Genomic DNA, 20,068 nt, shown 5'->3' with positions numbered 1-20,068 from the left:
GTATGTTGACAACATCCTCCCTGTCTCTGTAATCAAGATCCTTCCTACTGAAGCACTCCTCCCCTACCTGACAATCAAAACAGCTCGCTAACTCTAGGCACCTTCCACTTGACCCTCAAGACTGGACACATCCTCCTGCTTCTTATGAAGCCAACACTGAACCCTGACAACTTCAGCAACTATCATGCCATCACCCATCCTCCCTTCATAGGCAAGGTCCTTGAGAAAGCAGTAGCCACACAACTTTTCCAACGCATCGAAGCCAACAACCTCCTTCAGTACTACCAATCTGACTTCAGACCAAGATACAGCACAGAAACGTCTACTATCAAGGTGATCGACGATACCCTTAAAATACTCAATGATGGCCATCCTTGCCTCCTGGTTCTCTTTGATCTCTCAGTAGCATTTGACACAGTAGACCACCAGATACTCACAAACAATCTACATCACTGCTTTGGCTTTATCAAGATTGTACTCAGCTGGTGTCATGGCCATTGGCCCAAAAACATAGACCCCGCACCATCAGGGAATGAGGGTAAGGGGTAACACAACTTTTAATTGTCCCTTTGGGACAATAAAGCATAAAAGGCCCACCTGGACTCAGTCCTGGCGCCTTTGGCGCTAGGCTCATGAACAAATGTAAGCTGACACACTTTATTTGGTGTAAAAGTACTTTATTTCACCTGCAGGAACTTCCACGTGCATCTGTTCGGGCGTGGCTGCCGGGGAATGCTGGATAGCAAGTGCAGCATCTTTTTAGAGTGGAAGAGTGGGGCCGGTAGGCCAAGGCTAATGGGCTTGGCCAGAGCTAGACTATATAACTCCACCAAGCCTTCATGCAAGTGCTTGGCGTTATTCCTCACTGATGGCAGCGTAACGCTCACCGCCACCTGAGCGCATCTTACCTTTGATTCCCGCTACCAGCCTCAGCACTTACCTTGGGACCTGTTCTCATCGGCACGCATCACCGCTGACTCTAGCATTCATCATCCATCTCCAGAGCTCCGGAAAGCAGCACTTCAACCCCGACATTGCGGCACGGCGAGCAGTTCATCCGAAGACGACACCTGCAAGAGAAAAAGATAAAGACAAGGTTAGAAATTACAAAGACATTACGTTTAAGGTCGCGCTTTTGACAAATCTTCACGCTTAACCTTAAACCAACACTCACCTGCTGTCGGAGCATCGTGGGCTCCTTTCTCTTCCATTGTGGCCTTGCTTCATGCACCACAACTACCACAGGGCCGCAATTTCACTTGTTGGAAGAAAGCAGAAGAGAGACATCATTAAAAGACACGGACAATAATCAGGAACTACCATCAAAATATTTTAAAGCCATAAGACACTTACCATCAGGAATGGCTAAGCCACAGCAGGTCTAGGCTGCCATGTGCAATGGGCCAGTGAAGGAACTCGGTCCATCAAGAGGTGCACCTGCAGTGAGAAGTGGGACGGAGAGCTCATCATCATTAATCAGCAGGTAAGCCTATATGGGTCGGCGCATGCTCACCACACTTTGGGAAGAAGGGTTCAAGAGAGACAACAGTCACATAGCAGCATTCTCACGATCTCTCATATCCATGCAGGAGCAGTGACACCAATTGTTGCAGCCCACAGCATATGTGCAGGGGAAGAAGCATTACAAGGATGATCCACTTCCAGGGAGGGCTGCAACCATGCCCCAACGTCCCTGCAGAGACCAGGTGAGCGTAACAGCTGGTCGAAATTGTAACTCGCAACCAGTTTGCACAAATTGATTCCTCCAGATCACAAACTCTACCCATCACCTCTGGAGTCCCGCAAGATGCAACCTCTCCCCTGTGATCTTCAATCTTCACATGGAACCACTTGGAATCTGTCTTGTTCCACACAACATCTGCATCCACCAATACACAGATGACACTCTGCTCTACCTCACTATATCCTCCATCGAAGACATCCACCGGCTCAAGACCTGTCTCTCATTAATCCAGTTATGGATTTCTAGTGCTGAACTGATGCTCAACCCCTCCAAGACTGAATTCCTACTCTTAACCAACAACACCGAACACCCTGACATCCAGCCCTGCCTCTCTGATATGCACCTTGAGGGCTTCACACATCAGCTGACCACCTGTGCCAAGTCCCTTGGGTTCGACACAGAGAGACACCTTTACTTAAAACAGTACATAGCAAGGAAGACACAAACGGCTTGGTACCAACTTTCTCTCCTGCAGAAAATCAAGCCCTTCATCCCAGAAAACAACTTCAGATCTGCTGTCCAAGCCTTGGTCTCGTCCAATCTGGATGGTGGCGCTGATCTTTTGGTAGGACTTCCAGCAACTACCCTGGCACTGCTGAAATGTGTCCTGCATGCTGCAGCACGATTCATCAAAGCACTCCTCATATTCAACTACATCACCCCTACACTCATTGAACTACACTGGCTACCACTGCCGGTATCACATTCCAATCCTGTTGCATCATCTACAAGGCTATCACCCTGAAGACCCTAAGATACCTCATTGAGAAATTCAGCATCTATGGAGGCCTTTGATCCACCAGAAGTAAAGAAATGTGCAGACATGAACTCCGATGATGCTGGAAGAAAGGACCCAGTAGACAAGACTTCTCTGTCTATGCTCCAAGACTCTGGAACCTCCTCCCAGCCAACATCAGACTCGCCCCTCACTTTTACAGTTCATGAATGAGCTCATTACCCTCCTATTCAAGCAATGGCTCCTCCCTAACACATAGGTCCGCACACCCTCCACTACCAACCCTACCTGAGTCTAGGTGATATGATCCCCACAGTTTCCTCACCTAGTTGCTTGTAGACCCTTTTCTGACAAATTTCTCACCTTTCCCCTCACCTGTTATTAGCTCCCCATTCCCTTGTTCTTGGCTCCCCTCACCATGTTCTTCCCCCTATAACTGTAAAGTGCTCAGTTGTTTCCTGAAGCTAGGTCCGTGCTCAATATATACCCTAATAATAATAGCTAAAGACCTCAGAGGTACTGTCAAAATGCATAACAATCCTTTCATTTGCACAACTCCTTGATGCCCAATAAATTGCATTTACCCAGGCCTTGGATGTGGTAACACCTATTAAAACCGGTATTAACATTTAGGACCGCTGGGGAGCATCCTCCCCGATTCTACAACAAACTGCCATTGTACTGTGTGACAAAGGCAGTGTCCTGATCCCACCGCAAGAGCTGAGGGGGACACTACAGAATAGGAAAGACAGCTTACCAGAGCCTTCAGACCAAGTCCATGATGTATCTGGAACCAGACAAGGGCTGAAGTCCTAATTTCAGTTCAGAACTGTTCATGATCATTGAATCAGGGATACTATGTTTACAGACCAATATAAGGGTTCCTTCCCCTTCGCTGTGTATGCAGCTCTGCTCTTTTCTCCAAAAGCGGATGTTAGGCCTGTTATGAAATGTTAGCCCCATCATCAGATAGGCTTGTGTTATCATGCTCTCTCACTATCACTGTCTCTACACCTCCAAGGGACTTCCCACAATCTTCTGCTTTGTTTCATGCTCCCACTGCCCTCTTCCAACTACTTACTGTTCCTTCCTCCTTTATACTTCTCCTGCTTCCTGTCTTCAGACGGGAGAGAGACCTCTGTCTCTACATATCCTTGTCTCTTTCTCTCTCTCCCCACTTCCTCTTTCTCTCACGCTGCACTTTTGACCTCCATCAACCTCTTTTGCTGTGCTCTCACCCTTTCTTCCTTGATGCTCATCTCCTCTGCTTGCACCTTCAGCTCATTCTGCAGCTCCACCTTCCCCTGAACCTTCAACTCCTTTTGCAACTGCACCCCCTCCTGCACCTTCAACTAGTCCTTCTGCACCGTCACCTCTTTTGGCACCTCCAACCCCTCTGCTCCATCTCTCGCTGCTTTACTAATCAAAATGCCCTCACTGATGAATCTCTGCTCTGGCTTTTATGGAGGGTTTTTCCCTCCCCTTGGACGAGGCTTCTTTCTATGAGTTTCACCTGTTTATGATAATTAGTCAGCATTTACGATTGGAAATATATGAGTTCCAAGGAAGCCTAGAAGCCCAATAGAGCAGTGAGCTCACTGGACCTTAGTGTGAAGAGATATTTGAAAGTCCAAGGAGAGCTCAGTGTCCTGAGACTGCCAAGGAGTGGGAAGGCAACCTAGACAGATGATCAGAGCATCTGGGGTTGGTTGCAAGAGTGAGCATGGAACAAAATCCCTGGAGGTAAGCTGTGCACTATAGCCCTGGAAGAGAGCTTGGCACCGTGTTCATGGGAGTGAGCTGGGCGTCATATCGTTGGAGGTGAGCTGGTCACTATAACCGTTTTGGTTCCATGTGTTTTTACCAATGATTTTTTCATTGCATAATATTTCCTTTGAACTTTGGCCGATTGTCAATTCAGTGCAGCAGTAAAATGTAGGCGAGGAACCCTGCAGTCCCCCCTTAGCCCTCAACACCAACCTCTCACCCCCCAAAACGTTATCCCTTTTCCCAAACTTACTATCTGTGCATTTTCTTGAATTATATATTGTAGGTGAATTTCTTTTAGGTGAATATTCTGCACTGAAAAATGTGTCTAGTGAATATTTTGCAATGCAGTTACTGGTTACTATTCATTGGAGGGAGCTGGCAGTGTTATCCCTGAAAATGAGCTGAACACTTAATCCCAGGGAGTATCCAGAACGCATGCTGGTCGCTGTATCCTTGAGACTTCTTTCAGAACATAGAAAAGCATGCTGGGTGCTATATAAATTAGACTGCGTTTAGTGCATCAAGCAGCGTGCTGAGTTCTATATCCCCAAGATAGAACAAAGACCTGGTGATGGACCACTATCTCTTGCCAACAGGAGATCCCAAATTCACTGCAGTTTAGCCCCTCCCTATGCCCTTTGCTAAGATTGTAAACAAACCTCTCTGACCTATTGGTATTTAGTCCATTATCCATGAAGGCAAGAACATAATCATTGTCATGTGTTCTGGTGATCCACTATATATGGTGTCAGAGGTGGCATTAACAGGGCATAGCTATGATCCCCCTGCCTGAGGAGAAGAAATAATTCTGCCATCCCATGTGCTACTCAGGACCAGAGATGGTTACTGTGCTATTTCAAAGCATGTCCCTTTCTATCATACCCTCTGGAGTAAAATATTTTCCCTTTCCTTATCTAGAACAATTGAAAACCTAGCCTGAGTCCAAATATCAGCATTCTGATCAGCAACCTAATCGAGGAGCATAACAGATTCCTGCCCTCCCTGATTCTATGTCCCAAAACTCACAATTGAGGAGAGCACATAACTCGTTTTAAAAAATCCCAACCCTTAAGACTTGTCCTTCAAGAGAAGCCAGAGCCAATCCAGATAGAAATTGTTTATTCACATCCTTATGAAGTCTTTGCTAAAAGATGCACTTATACTAAAGAGATGGAGTTGGACAATCTGTTAAAAATCCTGATAGAGAGACAACTGAATGATGAAGATAGACAAATAGAACAAGAAATGAAATAGTCCCTACTCACCTATTCAGTTCTGCTGCATGTTTCCCTCTCACCTCTTCAAATGTACATAGTAGTAGAAGAACCCAGTGCTCACTTTATAAATGTTGAGCGGGTCACCACTGACTGAAGAATTACAACAGGACTACCAACCCTTCAACCCAGATGACATCACAACGTATTAAACCATCAAACAAATAATTGTGGGGAGGATTGGAAACAGTGCTGAATACAGCAGGTAACCTCTTTGGAGCATTAATCTCCAATTAGAGGGGACACACCGCCCTATGACCTTCTGGATCCAAGATCCACTATGATCAATGATCTATTAACAACAGACTCGCCTTGAAGGGAATTTTAAATTTTCTTTGGATACGTCGAAACTGTAGCATCCTTGTTGGCTGCTCTTACACCTACTGAAAAGGATGTAGACCTCATTCCCACCATTTTAGCAGGGCAATATAGTTTAGTTTCTTCTAAATTTATAGCCGATTTTCATAATTTGTCTATGGGTCAAGGGACGGTGCCACAAATCTTGAAATCTTTTTGTATTAAATGTTCTACCATTTTTCGAAATTAAATTGAATCGCCAATTAACAGGTCTAGCATTATGCCCATTTTAAAAAGTATTTCCTCTGTCTCTACTCTCGTCTGCTGATGAGAAACAGAATACATTACCGGAAGAGGATTTTTGGAATGAATTGACAGTGCACTTTTGGGTGGAATTATCATGGGGATTATTGATTGATGCCCACGAGGAGATCCTTCAGAGAGGTTATGATACTTATCTACATAAACGGGAAGTAATAATTGAGTGAGTTGGATAATGTAAAATTACATATGGGGGGGGGTGTTGGTTTGGTCAAGTCAACCCTCTGGGTTTACAGTGTAAAAATGATTCTTTGGGACGGAGGCAGGTATTGGCCATCCCAGAGCTATCTTATCACAGAACAGGAGTGGGGTTGGCTTTCTAGTACCTCACCCAACAGTAGGGGAACAAGTCCAGAATGTTAATCCACGTTTAGCTTCTCTGTTGAGTTGGAATACAAGAGATTTTAACAGCTTTATGAATGTTAAATCTCACTGTGTTTGATTTGCTGGCTTTCCAAGAAATGTGGTTAACCGAGACTCTGGTGATAGATGGGTTTACATACGTAATAATGAAGGCAAAAAAGGGAGATAACGACTGCCCATCATTTAGTTGGAATAAATATGATATGCACCTAGAAGGATTTGATCCATAGCTCTCAGACTCTGCAAATTCCTTAGGCTTCACCATTGACAGCCTTACAGAAAAACATAGCCTAGAAGGCCTAAATAGCCTTGCTCCGAATCTCTACCCTTTGAAAAATCAAACCCTTCACCCCACCATAATATTTCCAGACGTAGTGCAGGCCCTTGTGGGCTTGCACATCGATGGGGGAAATGCTCTCCTGATAGGGCTCCCAGCTAGCTCCCCTAAAAGCAGTCCACCACACTGCAGCTCGTCTGATTACGAGAGCATGGAGATTTGACTGGATCACCCCATCCTATGAGAACAACATTGGCTACATCTCCAAGCCAGGATACTGTTCAAGACTGCATATATCTTCTACAAAGGAGCCACGAGTAGCACACCAGAGTACCTGGTGGCTAAGCTCCACATATTTGGTGGCACCACCTCCTCACGCAGCAAATCGACCAACTAGCTTGAATCAAAATTCGTCCACAAAGAGAGGACCCGCAAACAGTCCTTCTCTTGTCATGCACCCACCTTCTGGAACTCAATCCCAGTGTCAGCTCGGAATGCCCCCACAATTCTCCAATTTCGCAAATCTCTCAAAACATTGTTTTTTCAACAACACCTGACCAAGGACTAATAACAATGGCCTCACATACCGATGGCCAGACTTCACAATACTGTGCTAATTTTAAAAGATGGCAGCCCAAATGCTGGCTACCCACACTCTGTACAGTGCGCCACTGCTCTCGAGCTAGATATGTGCTTTATACAATAAAATTTAAAAACATAATAATAATAATAATACAAATTGAGAATCTGAGCTTTGGAAGTCAAACTCTGAATCTATTGTATAGTTATCTGACACTATGGGCTTGGTAAAGAAAGGTTTTCTATTAATTAATGTTTACATTAACCCAGCTAGCGGTAATGAGGATGTAATAAGGTAGGAATTAGAACAAATATTATTTCGGTAGATTTCAGTATACCCTTTATCTATGGATCTATGTGCAGGGGACTTTAGTTTTTTTTGCCCAGATCCTGGACGCATGAAGGATAATATCGATCTTCTTTATCCCTCAGATGAATTAAGATGTCCTGTGTCCTTGTAAAAGAAAGTTGTGATGGGATACATTAATGAAGAAGTGGAATCTGTGTAGGATCAATGGGAATGTCAGTGGTGACTGAGGATGGCAGGCTACCTAGTTTGGCCCATTCTCCCATTCCACTATTGATGTTCTATTCATAACTAGTCCCATGATAGAGATAATTGACTCGCTTGTGGTTTCGCGTAACACTAAAATTGATCGTACCATGTTGGTACTGAAACTAAACTTAATTTTCAAACAGGGAGTGACAGATGCATAACCGCCACTTGTAAACATCTTGTGGTAAATAACTCTGGTAACAGGATTACACAGGTTGGCACCAATATAAGGAGCTGTGACAGTAGCAGAGGAAAGAGAAGAACTGAAAAGGGCAGTGCGATAAGGAGTGGGGAACAGACAGGCAGCATGTTCTCTACGCGGCCCTCGTGTCCGTGATCACCGGTATCAAGTGGTCCCCATGCCTGCGAGTAGAAATCTGTCATTGTTCTCACGTGGATTAACACTTGATAGCACCCATTACACCGTGTTTACTCTGGTATAGCACACCCCTCATCCACACCAGATGTTCCATAAAGGGCTGTCTGAAGTGTTTGGTGTTTAGTCAATCACATGTATTTGGCAGGTGCAGACATTGCTTTCATCGATTAGAATCAGTTTGATTCCAGTTATCATTCTTGCGAACACGCGGCTTGGTGGTATTCTCTGATGACAGTGACTTACTGACAGTGATACGCTTGGTTGGATGATTACTGTTTTCAGAATCCTAGAGGCTGAGGGTAATGGGGGGATAATGACCCGTCATAGGGTGGGGGGTGGCTGACCGAGGAGCAGGCAAGGTGGGAGGTGGAGGAAAGTGATGGGGCTGCAGATCGGTGCAGTCTGTGATGGGCCTGTGCTGACTCCTACTGTCCTCTCTCTATGCCGATGGACTGCCGCTGTATGGCAGGTTTGCATTTCCCTCTATTCTACTGCGCTCATTTGGAGCAGGGAAGTGAAAGGACGAGCAGCCCGATGGATACATGATCCAAAAGCACCTCTACACCATGCTTGCCTTTCATATGTACACTAGACACAGTCACGTGTAGTACATACCTGAGCATGCAAAGAGGAATGCAAGTGGGTTGCTCTGGCCAGTAACCAACCACCCATGTAAGTAACTCTCTCCAGAAATGGGTTTCAGCAAAGCGCCAATGCAATGGCTCCTAGTGAAACACATTAGACACAGTGCTGTACTGTCTCTACTCTTGCACCCTGCGCCATTAGCAATAGGCAGGTGCCAGATTGTGTACAACCTCAACATGCATATGTGCATCTTCACTTACTAAAACATGAGCATATGTAAGTGTTTGCACATCTACTCCTCAGGGGTCTCTTCTTCTCTCACACTATACAACACTATACTTTGTTCTGCAGAATCACGTTCAGAGATAGTCAATTATGCAACCACCTACTCAACCACTCGTCCTCTTGCTGAACCATGTCCAGGCGGTGGCGCGAACAGGCCCTAATCCACTTGGCCTGGTTTTAGAACATGCTGAGACACAAGTACTTGAGAATCATCAATTCAACAATAGGAAACGTGTATTTGTACACAACTGCTACCCTTTCAAATGTAGTCCTTCCAAAACATGTCTTGATGTACGTATTTGGTAATCCCCTACAGAGCCACTCCCCCTCATCCTGAGGCCTGCCCCTACATGAGTATTTGCACAGCCCCTGCTCAACATACTGCACCGGCTGAAACATGTCCACACATGCGTATTCATACAACCCCCTCCAGTGCATACCTCTTCCAGCAGACGCATGTAGGGTCAATTGAATCTGCATAGGTGCTCCTCTGTTTTAGTTCCCCAATGTCGGAAAGTGCATCATGGTATCCGTTATTTACAGAGCCGCCCTAACTATGTATCCGCATGTAGGTGTGCGGCAAACCCCTTCTCATCCGTGACTTCTCAGATCAAGATGTTGATATTTGCACAGCTTCCACTGAAACATGTTCAGACACAGGCCTTAACAGACTCCCAACCCAGCCCCTCCCTGACCGTACCATGTGCAGACTTCCACATGGGTGCAGGGTCTATGCAGCTACACCACCTGATCTGCAAGCACACCCAGGAGTGGGAATTTGAAAAAGTTCATACAGAACCACTCACCTTCTCCACCTCAATCTCCTCAACCATGTTTACCGTCTAGTATTAACATGTTTACACATATACATGTTTCCAACAGATGTGTGTAGATCCCTTCTCAAGAAACAAGGGGGATCCTGGCAGTCTCTCTGCCAGACATTAGTCCTGGTTGCGAGAGCCTTACCCAGATTCTTTAGCTCACTACCTTTCACAGAGGAGAAATTAATTTGCATAATTTAAGTAACTTTGGGTCTCACCCTAAGTTACTAGGGGAATCCAGGCGTGGACCCCTTGCTCACTATTCTTAGAGAGGCACAGCTCCTCCCTACTGATGAGGTCCAACCAGACCGAAACACGTGTCTGGGGTTGCTGTTGGTACTCTTGTTTAGAGGAGAATTGCTTAGCATTTCGGTGCTGGACTGCCCTAGGGAAGGACAAAGACTGATATGTTTGGGATATTTCTTCTCTGTGAAAGATAGTGAGCTAAAGACTCTGGGTAAGTCCCTCGTAACCAGGACTAATGTTTGACAGAGGGACTTCTAGGACCCCCTTTGTTAATTTGCATGATCCCTTCTCAAGAGACATTGCTTGGGTGGGTGCTTTCCACCAGCAAAAATAGGGCAAAATGCATTTACTCCCGTGCAAAATGTATATACCATGACCTTAAAATCGTTACAGGCCATCACCGGGAGAGTGACCCTATGACTACCTGAGTCAGAATCCTCAGGTAAAGCACTTTGCCTCATGCAACAGCACATTTAATGGACATTCCAAAGAGGTGGGCTTATGATGTAAGGCAGATAAGATCAATAGCTGCGTTGCCTCCTTGAGGGAGACTGTTGTCCTGGTGTGACATCCATGCTCGCTTTCCTGTGCCTTGTTCTTTCTTGCCCGTGGCTTGGTGTTCATGTTTCGCATGCACGTGCAGTGAGTGAACCGTTACATTTCTACCGCTTCTGCTCAGTGTACTGTCCCTTTCTCCCTCCCCTTTTCCTTCACACCCTCCCCAGGCCCAGCGCGTAGACCTCGAGGAGCTAGATTTAGAAAATGAACCCTGGTATAAGTTCTTTTCCGAAATGGAGTTTGGACGCCCGGTAAGTGTACCTGCAGCGTTGGCAGAGTCAGAGAGAAAGCATGAAAAGGACCCGGCACCGTGTGTGTGCAGTGCTCCCCTACGTGGGGCCATGCACAGCAGGCGTCGGCCCCAGTCGTGTGTTCGTGTGCAGTGCCGCATGCTTTCCGTGCAGCCTACCTTTTGCTGGCCTGTCGCCTGTTCACCATCTCACCCCTTAGGCACGGTTACAACTTCTTGCAGAAACCCCTAGGCAGAAACGTCAATGGTGCGTGTACAAGGGCAGGTGACATCACAGGGCACAGGGAATATATGTGTTTCTCTTTTCACACTGCTTTTAAAATGGGTAAATGCATCATATCGCTGTGCTGGGCACATTTTCGAGTAAAACAGACTTTGCAGACTATCGGTTTTCTGGTTTATTTTTTTATTTATCTATTTTTTGCATTTATACAGTGCACACAAGCCCTCAGGCATCAGGGCGCTACAATCCAGTTACATAAGTCCCATTAGCTGGGGAAGTTCTTAAAGCAAGATTAGACAATCGTACAAAGTATTGGTGGGTACAAACATAATGGTTACATTACAGTGCAATACCGTTGTCGTTCACCGTTGTGGCACAAATCATAAAAAGTATTTTCATGTTTTAAGTCTAGAGAATCGAATAAGTCTCTTTGCACACAGTGGGGTTTTTATTTCCTCTTTAAAACTTGAGGCATACGTTTCTACAACATACATTTTTTGTTGTAAAAGTATGTCCTTGCACGGCTGTGCCTTTCACTCTCGACGCATCACGGTTTCAGCCTCTGCTGCTGACAACCCCATGCACCTTGGCATAGTCCCATGTCCTAGAGCAGGGGTCTGCAAGCAGTGGTTTTCAGGATGGTTTTGCACTACGACTCCCATGATCCATGACCATTGACTAGGCTGGCTATAGCTGATGGGAGTTGTAGTCATCAATATCTGGAAAGGCAAAGGTTGCAGACGTCTATACTAGAGGATGCTGGCTTAGGGGGGTCCCCTCTTTTTGTGGTCACAATTTGTAAGAAACTTTTTTGTCTGCCTTGCACTTTCACTAGACACAAGGTTTCAAAATATGTTTAGGCCTGTTTCCAACCCTGTTACTTCAGAACTTCAACAAATCCTTTCCTGAATGTCCCACATAACCTTCATATATGCATGTGTGTCCTCTTCATCAGTTAACATCTGCGCGGTGCTTTATGTCAAAAGCGTATCCATAGAAGCGCACAAGTTCATTCAGTAACTTAGCTTGCCAAATTAAGTGATAAAAGTTATTTTCACTATGTGTTTCTGCGTATTATAACATTGTACGTGCAGTAAACAATTGAGCCTGTATGAGCCAGGGCACGCCGTCCATAGGCTCTTGTTTGAGAACCTAAAAGCAGAAGGCCACTTCCACAAAAAACGTTATATTGCAGAAGCCACCAAGTTCAGTCACCTTGTAGTATTTTTTTTTTTGTATTTTGTTTATTTATAGTGCGCACCTTGCCGCGGGGCATCTGGGCGCATGTTTAAAGAGGCGGTTACAAGTTACAGCAAATAGATACACTATACATTTTTACACATATTTTCATAAAGTTCAGAGCATCAAAAGAGAGGAGAGGAGCTAATCTAAGAATACAGTATAAAACAGTCTATGTACAATGAGCAGTCGGTGATGTGATTGACAGATGTAAGGTTTATAAAGAGGAGGCTAGGGCATCCCGTTCATGTAACCACAGTTTAGTTTTAGCTTTGAAGGCATAGATGTGAGGAACGTTTCTGAGAGCATTGGGAAGAGTGTTCCAGAGCTTAGCCGCAAGGACAGGGAAGCTCGAGTCTCCGGCTGTCTGTAGCTTGAAACTGGGAATAGTCAGCGTATGAGCCTGAGAAGATCTTAATGGTCTAGTTGCTGTGTGTTGTATGAGGCGCGTGGAAAGGTAAGCCGGGGCTGCGCTGTTCTGGGCCTTGTGTGTTAGAACAAGTGCTTTGAGGGATATGCGGTGAGTGATGGGTAGCCAGTGCAAGTTGCGTCTCGTGTTAGATATGTGGGAACGCCTAGGAACGTTGAGAGCTGCCCTTATGGCGTTGTTCTGCATGACCTGGAGTTTATCAATGTTTCTTTGACTAGTCCCTAGGTAGAGGGCGTTGCAGTAATCGATTTTGGACATGATGAGGGTTCTGGCGAGAATCAGACAGTTCTTCGCTGTCAAGAAGGGGCGACATGCTGTAATCAATTTGCAAGTATAGGATGATGCTGAGACAACTGCGTTGGTTTGTCGATTGAGGGATAGAGTCGAGTCGAGATATATTCCAAGTGTTTTAGTGGCGCTGGAGACTTTAATATCGTTCCCGTCAATAATGAAGGAATCTACTTGGGGTCAAGTTTAGTGAGTTTGTATTGAGATGCAAGAATGATTAATTCCGTCTTTCCATCATTAAGGCAAAGCCCATGATGAGCCATCCAGGCTTGAATGACAGTGTAGACTCTATTGAGAGCTTTGGCATCTGTTACATAATCGCCAGTGATAGGGATGAGTATCTGGGTGTCATCCGCATAATTAGTGTAGGAGACACCCAGATAGTCAAGTATATCAAAGAGCGGTTTAGTAAACACGTTGTAAAGTGTGGGAGATACACAAGATCCTTGTGGAACTCCGCACGGGACGTGGGCTGGATCAGCTGCGGCTATGGGAGAGAAGACCCTCATGGTTCTGTTTGCCAGAAAAGAGCTAATCCAAGATGTGGCTGCGTCGGAGAAGTGGGCTGCAATTTTGAGGTGGTGGCAGAGGATTTGGTGATCGACCAAATCAAAGGCAGCTGAAAGATCAAGGAGGAGCAGGAGTGCCAGTTTGCCCTTGTCTTTCAGCTCCTCAATTTGGGTTTTCAAGTCGATTAAGGCTGTCTCAGTACCGTGTCTGGGACAGAAGCCAGATTGTCTAAGCCCTAGAAGATTGTTGGTTTCAAGATAGTCCTGGATTTGGAGATAGGATGTGCGGTCCAGAATTTTGAGAAGGTAAGGCACCGTGGTGTTGGGCCTGTAGTTAGAGGGATTACTGGGATCAAGATTAGGTTTTTTGATTAATGGGATGACCCTATCATCCTTAAGGTTGTCAGGTACAATGCCCGATTTGAAAGAGGCATTAATGAAAGAGGTAATGAAAGGGGCAAGATCATGTGCAGCTTCCTTTATGACCAGTGCAGGGCAGGCGTCACCTTGGCAATTGGAAGGCTTAAGCTTCGTTATGATATTTTTGACTTCCTTAATGGCGAGGGGTGAGAAGCTGAAAGGTTTGACGAAGTGTTTAGGAGAAAGGGTTTTGTATGATGGGGGGTTACCCGTTGAGTCGGCGAGGTAGCTTTTTTTAGTGTTAATCTTGTCTTGGAGCAAGGCAATTTTGTCAAGCAGTGCCTTTTGAATATTGGAGCACCATTCAGTGTCCGGGGTGCATGTATCAAGCGGGGCAACAGGGGACTCCAGTTCGTTAAGGATCTTGAAGAGTTCCTTGGTATTTGATAGGGCTTGAGTGATCCATTGTTATATACTTCCTTTTTAGCAGCTAGGATGGCTTCTTTGTAGGTAAGGGAGGCTGTGGTGAGGTTGTTTTTGTTGACTAGAGAAGGTGAGCTTTTCCAATGGGCCTCAGCTTTTCTTTTTTCTTTGCGCAGGTCGCGTAAGTGCGGGGTAAACCAGGAATTAAGGTGGAGCCGCGGTTTTTGTTTGCACAGTTTGAGGGGGGCAATGGTATTGAGGGCTTCAAGCATGACGCGGTTGTAGGTGTCTACTAGCACTGTGGGGTCCGAGCACGTGGTGGACGCCGAGTTCAAAAGAGAAAGGATAAGTGGGAGTAATTTCTCAACCGTAATATCCTTTTTGTTGCGTGTGGAAGTGGGAGGGGCAAGGTTGGGTTTATCTGTGGGTGGAGTGGAATTAATGGAGAATGATATTTTGTGGTGATCAGACCATACACATGGCAACACAGAGGTGACGTTAAGCGCACAGTTCAAGTCAGAGACCCAGTCAAGAGTACGACCCTTGATGTGGGTGGGCTCATTGACATGTTGGGTGAGACCGAAGTCGGCCAGGACTCTTTCTAGGTCAAAGGCTTTGGTGTCATTCGTATCTTGGTAGCCTAGATTGAAGTCTCCCAATATAATGATTTCCGAGTTGGGCTTAGTACTGGTAGCTAGGATAGATGAAATGTCCTCTGCGAATGAAGAGGTCGGGCCAGGGGGCCTGTAAATGAGATGTATAGTGGCCGTGTGATTAGGAGAGATCGGCAGTTTAATAGACAGTAATTCTGCTGATGGCAGCTGCAGGCTGTTGGCAGCTCTGAGGTTAAGCGAACTCTTAAATATGAAGGCTAGTCCACCCCCCTTAGTTTGATTGGTGTCCCTGTTACACCTGATAATGGAATAGTTGTCTGGGATGGCCAGGGTCAGAGAAGGGCCGGATGCTGCATGCAGCCAAGTTTCCGTGATTGCGAGAAAGTCGAGGTTTTCTGTGACTATGAAATCTGCAATATCTATGGCGTGTGCAGGGATGGAGCGTGCGTTAATGAGCGCGCCTTTGAGTTTAGGGGCAGTGATGGCAATGTGAACAGGAGGAGGCGAGTCAATTTTAGGAGCCGAGTGGGCAGTGGTTTTGTTATCGCTGGAGTTTGAGTTAGTAAGTCATAGAGGTAAAACACACACAAAGCCCGTTAGCAGTGACGAAAGTCTGAGCTGACAAAGTACTAGTATGCCCTCCGCCTGCCTCCAAACTCGTGCGAGGGCCACCCCAAAGTGTGGAGGTCTGCAGCAGCCACAAAAACAAGCCTGAACGTTCGGCAGATCCAGGCGGTCGTGCGCGGCTCTGCCCGCGCAAGGCCTCATCTTCTGACTGCCATATTGTTTTCCTCTCAAAGAAGAGTGCACGTGTTTTTTTGTGTCTTGCGCGTGCTACTCACGTTGGGCCTTTTAGATGTTCCAAATTGCTTTCCAACTGTTCTTCCTACATTTTGCCTCGTTTTGCTCAATTCAGGCCCTGCTTTTTTCACTTTAAAAAATGCTACGGTTACCTGGCACTGTTTTTCCAAAGCTAACCTTTTGCCTCCATTGGGACTTGCACCATCCACTGACTGCATTTCCTGGGATTCTCCGTCCTGCAGTGCTCTCAAGAGCCGGCTCTCCAGCAATGCAGATTTTTCTGGGATCTGGTTGCCCACTCACTTCGAGGTGTTTGTGTTATGGAAGAAGTGGAGGGTCAGTATTGTGCTGACTGCAATTCACAGGTGCATCCTATCTAAAGGAGATGTTCTTATCGGATACACAGACCTGGTCTGTTCCAAATGGCATGTGGGACATCCCTGAGGTGTCCAAATGGCCCAGCCCCAGTACCTATGCTAGGGTCCCTTCGAGGACTGTTTCCGGCTCATATGTGAAACTATGCCTTCCATCTAAGATCGCCATAGTATGCAGAAAGTCCTTGGACTCAGGTGGGTCTCATTCAGCCCAGGTGGCAATGTTACGGTGTGAACTTGTATAAGTACCCATAGGAAGGCTCCAAAGGGTGACCAATGTTGCGACTTGCCCACTACCACCGACATCACGGACGCTTAAGATCACATCCCAATCTGGCCAGACTGAAAGGTCCTGCAGTTCATGATTGATGGCCTTACCTTTCAATTGAGCGTGCTAACGTTCTGCTTCTACGCAGCCCCCAGGTTCATCACCAAAGCAGTGTCACTTCTCCCGGTGTACCTCCGTTGTTGGGGTTTGCCTGTCTCTCCATAGATGGACGACTGGCTATTGAGGACCTTGACCCTTTCGTTGGCATAGGCATCCTTTCTGCAGGTAGCATCCCTCCTCTTACAACTGTCAGTCAACATCCCGTGTCCCAATCTGTTGTGACTTTTCCGAACCCATTGATCCCATATCTACTCACATGTCCGGAGTGCGCAGAACAAGAGCAGAAGCTCTGAGCCAGCTCTCTCATCACTTGCTTGAGTGCCGCCTGCATGACCGAGTTGCGCCCCTTACCCTTGCTCAGGAGTCGGGATGCCTGGATGCGGACCTCTTTGCCATCGGGGACAACTCATAGTGGCACATGTTTTCTTCTTGGATGGGCCTTGCCCCTCAGTTCTCCAGTGATGCTTATTTTATGTAGAACTTGTTCCAGTAACAAGTGAGATCTGAATTATTATACAGCTCTGCAAGTAAACGCCATGGCTTTGCAGCATATGCAAATATGCCTAGGAAGAAGAAAAGGCGGAATTAATTTCTAATTGTAACGTTACCTTGCGAATAAGATGACAGTTTCAGTGCAGTGAGATGGTTCACATCAGGCCTTGAAGCTCCTCCTTTGCTATTGGCCAGCTTTCAATTAGGTATGCAAGGCATGTCATTATGATTGCACATGCTTTCTCACATGCTAGGGTCATCTTCAAAAGAAACCTTGATTAACTAATGATAGCATTTTCTGCATTTCCCGAGCAATTAATGCAAACTGAATCTCGCGCTGGTCGCCGACCAGCAATGATTCTCAGGGCCATTGACATTCCTTTATGACATTCCGATCCCCATCTCTTTAACATCCTGCACCTACCCGAGGAAGCTCCTGGCATGCACATTAAATTCGCTAAGGGGGGACTTCCTGATAAGAACCCCTTGCCTGGCACAGTATTTCCTTTTGAAGTAGCACCTTGTCCTCCACACGTGCCACACGTGCACACCACCTTCTCATTGAGAGGCGTGATACAGTCGCAGCAACAGGACGTGTTTCAAATGCCATGTTCATATGCCCTGCTTTAGGGAGCCAAGAGCCGAGAGAGCATTTATCAGCGATCAGCCATTGGATTCTATGGCACCACATTAAACATGGAGGGAGTTAGACGGAAGTGATCATTTGGCTGATAAAGATGAGACACGAGTACGTCATTTTTGGTGGCCAGACCATGTTTTATACCAATAAAAAGCAAAATCATATTTATGAACGGATCGATTTTTAGTAGGACCCCTCTGATAGGACAGATGTGCAAATAGACTTGGGCGGACATGCCTATGAAGCTGCACTGAAAAGCACTAACATACAAGAGCAACATTGTAATTAGCATCTGATCATTCTCCTTTTTAAAAACAGCCCCAGAAACCTGACTATCCGCCAAATGCCGGGTGTTGAAACCGGCTGCTGATCAGTCAGTACGCCACACCCGTGCTTCCTGCACCCGATGAAACCAACAGGTTGTCTCATTGCCAGGGTATTTGTGTCTAGTATTTATACAGCTTGAACTTGGCTGGCAAGCAACAGAGTGCTGTACAAATGACTGGCAAGAGGGGTTGAGATGGAAAAGAGGTGCTTTCAGGGCCCCAATAGGCAACTAAGATGTTCCTTGAACTGTCTCCTTCCGGAAGTGCAGGGGACATTGGGCCAATCTGATGTGCATCTTTATTTATTTATTTAATTTGTTGCTAGTGCCCAGACCCGGAAGTATCACAGCACTAGATTAGATTACAGTACAGTCAATGCAGTCATGGAAAATACAGTACAGTCAATCCAGTCTTAAATAAGAAGGTAGTTAGGCATATTTGTTAAACAGCACAGTTTTCAGTTTTTTTCGCAAGTTTAAATAGGAGTTCTCATCTTGTAGACACAGCGGCAAGGCATTCCAGAGGATAGGCGCTAGGACAGTGAAGCTAACTCCATTAGCTCTTTTTTTGGTTAATCTCGGTGTTAATAGAGATGTGGAAGATGGGGATCGTAGGCACTGAGGATTCAGCCTTTTGCGATGCTCTGGGAAAGGTAGGTAGGTGCAGTGTTGTGGATGCATCAGTGCGTAATTGACAATATTTTAAATTCAATGCAGGCTTTGATTGGTAGCCAATGGGCCTCACATCTCACTAATGAGATATGGTCAGAACGTTTACCCTGAAGGGCGTTATTCAGGATAAAATGTAATTTGGTAAGATTTTTTAATTGATGTTCCTGCAAGGAGTGCATTGCAATAGTCCAGTTTACTACCAATGATGGCTCTGGCTACCATGAGGCAATTGTCTGAGGACATAAATGTTCTGCTATGGTTGATACGTTTTGTTGAGTATGCTGCAGAGGAGGCAATTACTTTAGCGTCTTTTTGCATATTAAGTTCAAAGTCTAGGTAAACCCCTAGAGTTTTCACGTGACCGGAAATAGGGGTGATGTTACCCCCAATGGAGAAAGAGGCAAAGGCTGGGCCAAGGTGTTTGAGTGGGTGCAGGGAGCCTACAATGAGGAGCTCTGTCTTATAGTCCTTCAAGCACAGATGGTGGTTGCCAATCCGTGCTTGACTGATGCTATAGTTCTGATTGATGTTAACAGAGTCAACGCTCTGGTTAACGGTAAGTTTTAGTAGTACTTGCATATCATCAGCAACGTTGGTGTAGGGGATTTCAAGGCTGTCAAGATAATCAAAGAGGGGCTTAGTATACATATTGTATAGCATAGGTGAAAGTCACGAGCCTTGTGGCACTCCAGAGATGGGGTCAGCTGTTTCTCAACTGGTGAAGACCCTGGAAGAGCGTTCATTCAGAAAGGAGTTTATCCAGCTGGCTGCGTCTTTGGAGAGGTTAAAGAAGGAGATAAGGTGGTGGCAGAGGATATCATGGTCCACGAGATCCAAAGCCACACATAGGTCGAGTAGGAGGAGGAACGCAAGATCTACTGCATCTCGAATGTTGTTGAGCTGGATCTTAAGCTCATGGAGGGCTGTCTCCATGCTGTGTCTTGGCTGAAATACGAATTACCGCGTGCCAAGAAGATTCCGAGCTTCCAGGTGGGTTTGAAGTTGTGTGTAGGTGGTGTGGTCAAGAATTTTGAGAAGGTAAGGTACGGTAGTGATTGGGTCGTAATTGGTGGGAAGGGTATGGTCAAGCAAGGGTTTTTTTAGGTCAGAAGTGACCTAAGTTTCTTTAATGGTTTTCGGGACCATACATGAGTCAAAAGAGTCATTGATAAATGTAGCAATTATAGGTGCGAGTTGGTCAGCACACATCTTGATCAGGTGGGAGGGGCAAATGCCTCCTTTACAGTTT

The 20,068-nt window shown here is 45.9% G+C and overlaps 1 protein-coding gene across 19 annotated transcripts in view; it reads left to right on the top strand.

The window, feature by feature from the left end:
- SORBS2 (sorbin and SH3 domain containing 2) overlaps positions 1 to 20,068 on the top strand; it is a 923,152-nt gene that overhangs the window by 656,831 nt on the left and 246,253 nt on the right. For 10 of the 19 annotated variants that reach the window (XM_069631529.1, XM_069631528.1, XM_069631527.1 and 7 more), the window contains one exon: positions 10,959 to 11,042. The exons of the other annotated variants lie outside the window; for them this stretch is intronic. In XM_069631529.1, coding sequence (XP_069487630.1) covers positions 10,959 to 11,042 — 84 coding nt within the window. The remainder of the gene's footprint in view (positions 1 to 10,958; positions 11,043 to 20,068) is intronic. 19 annotated transcript variants of the gene reach the window in all.

The sequence above is a fragment of the Ambystoma mexicanum genome, chromosome 6q, assembly GCF_040938575.1.
Source record: "Ambystoma mexicanum isolate Mex_15411 chromosome 6q, UKY_AmexF1_1, whole genome shotgun sequence".
Lineage (NCBI taxonomy): Eukaryota > Metazoa > Chordata > Amphibia > Caudata > Ambystomatidae > Ambystoma > Ambystoma mexicanum.
The sequence above is the reverse complement of the archived record's forward strand: the minus strand, read 5'-3'. Positions and strand labels throughout refer to the sequence as shown.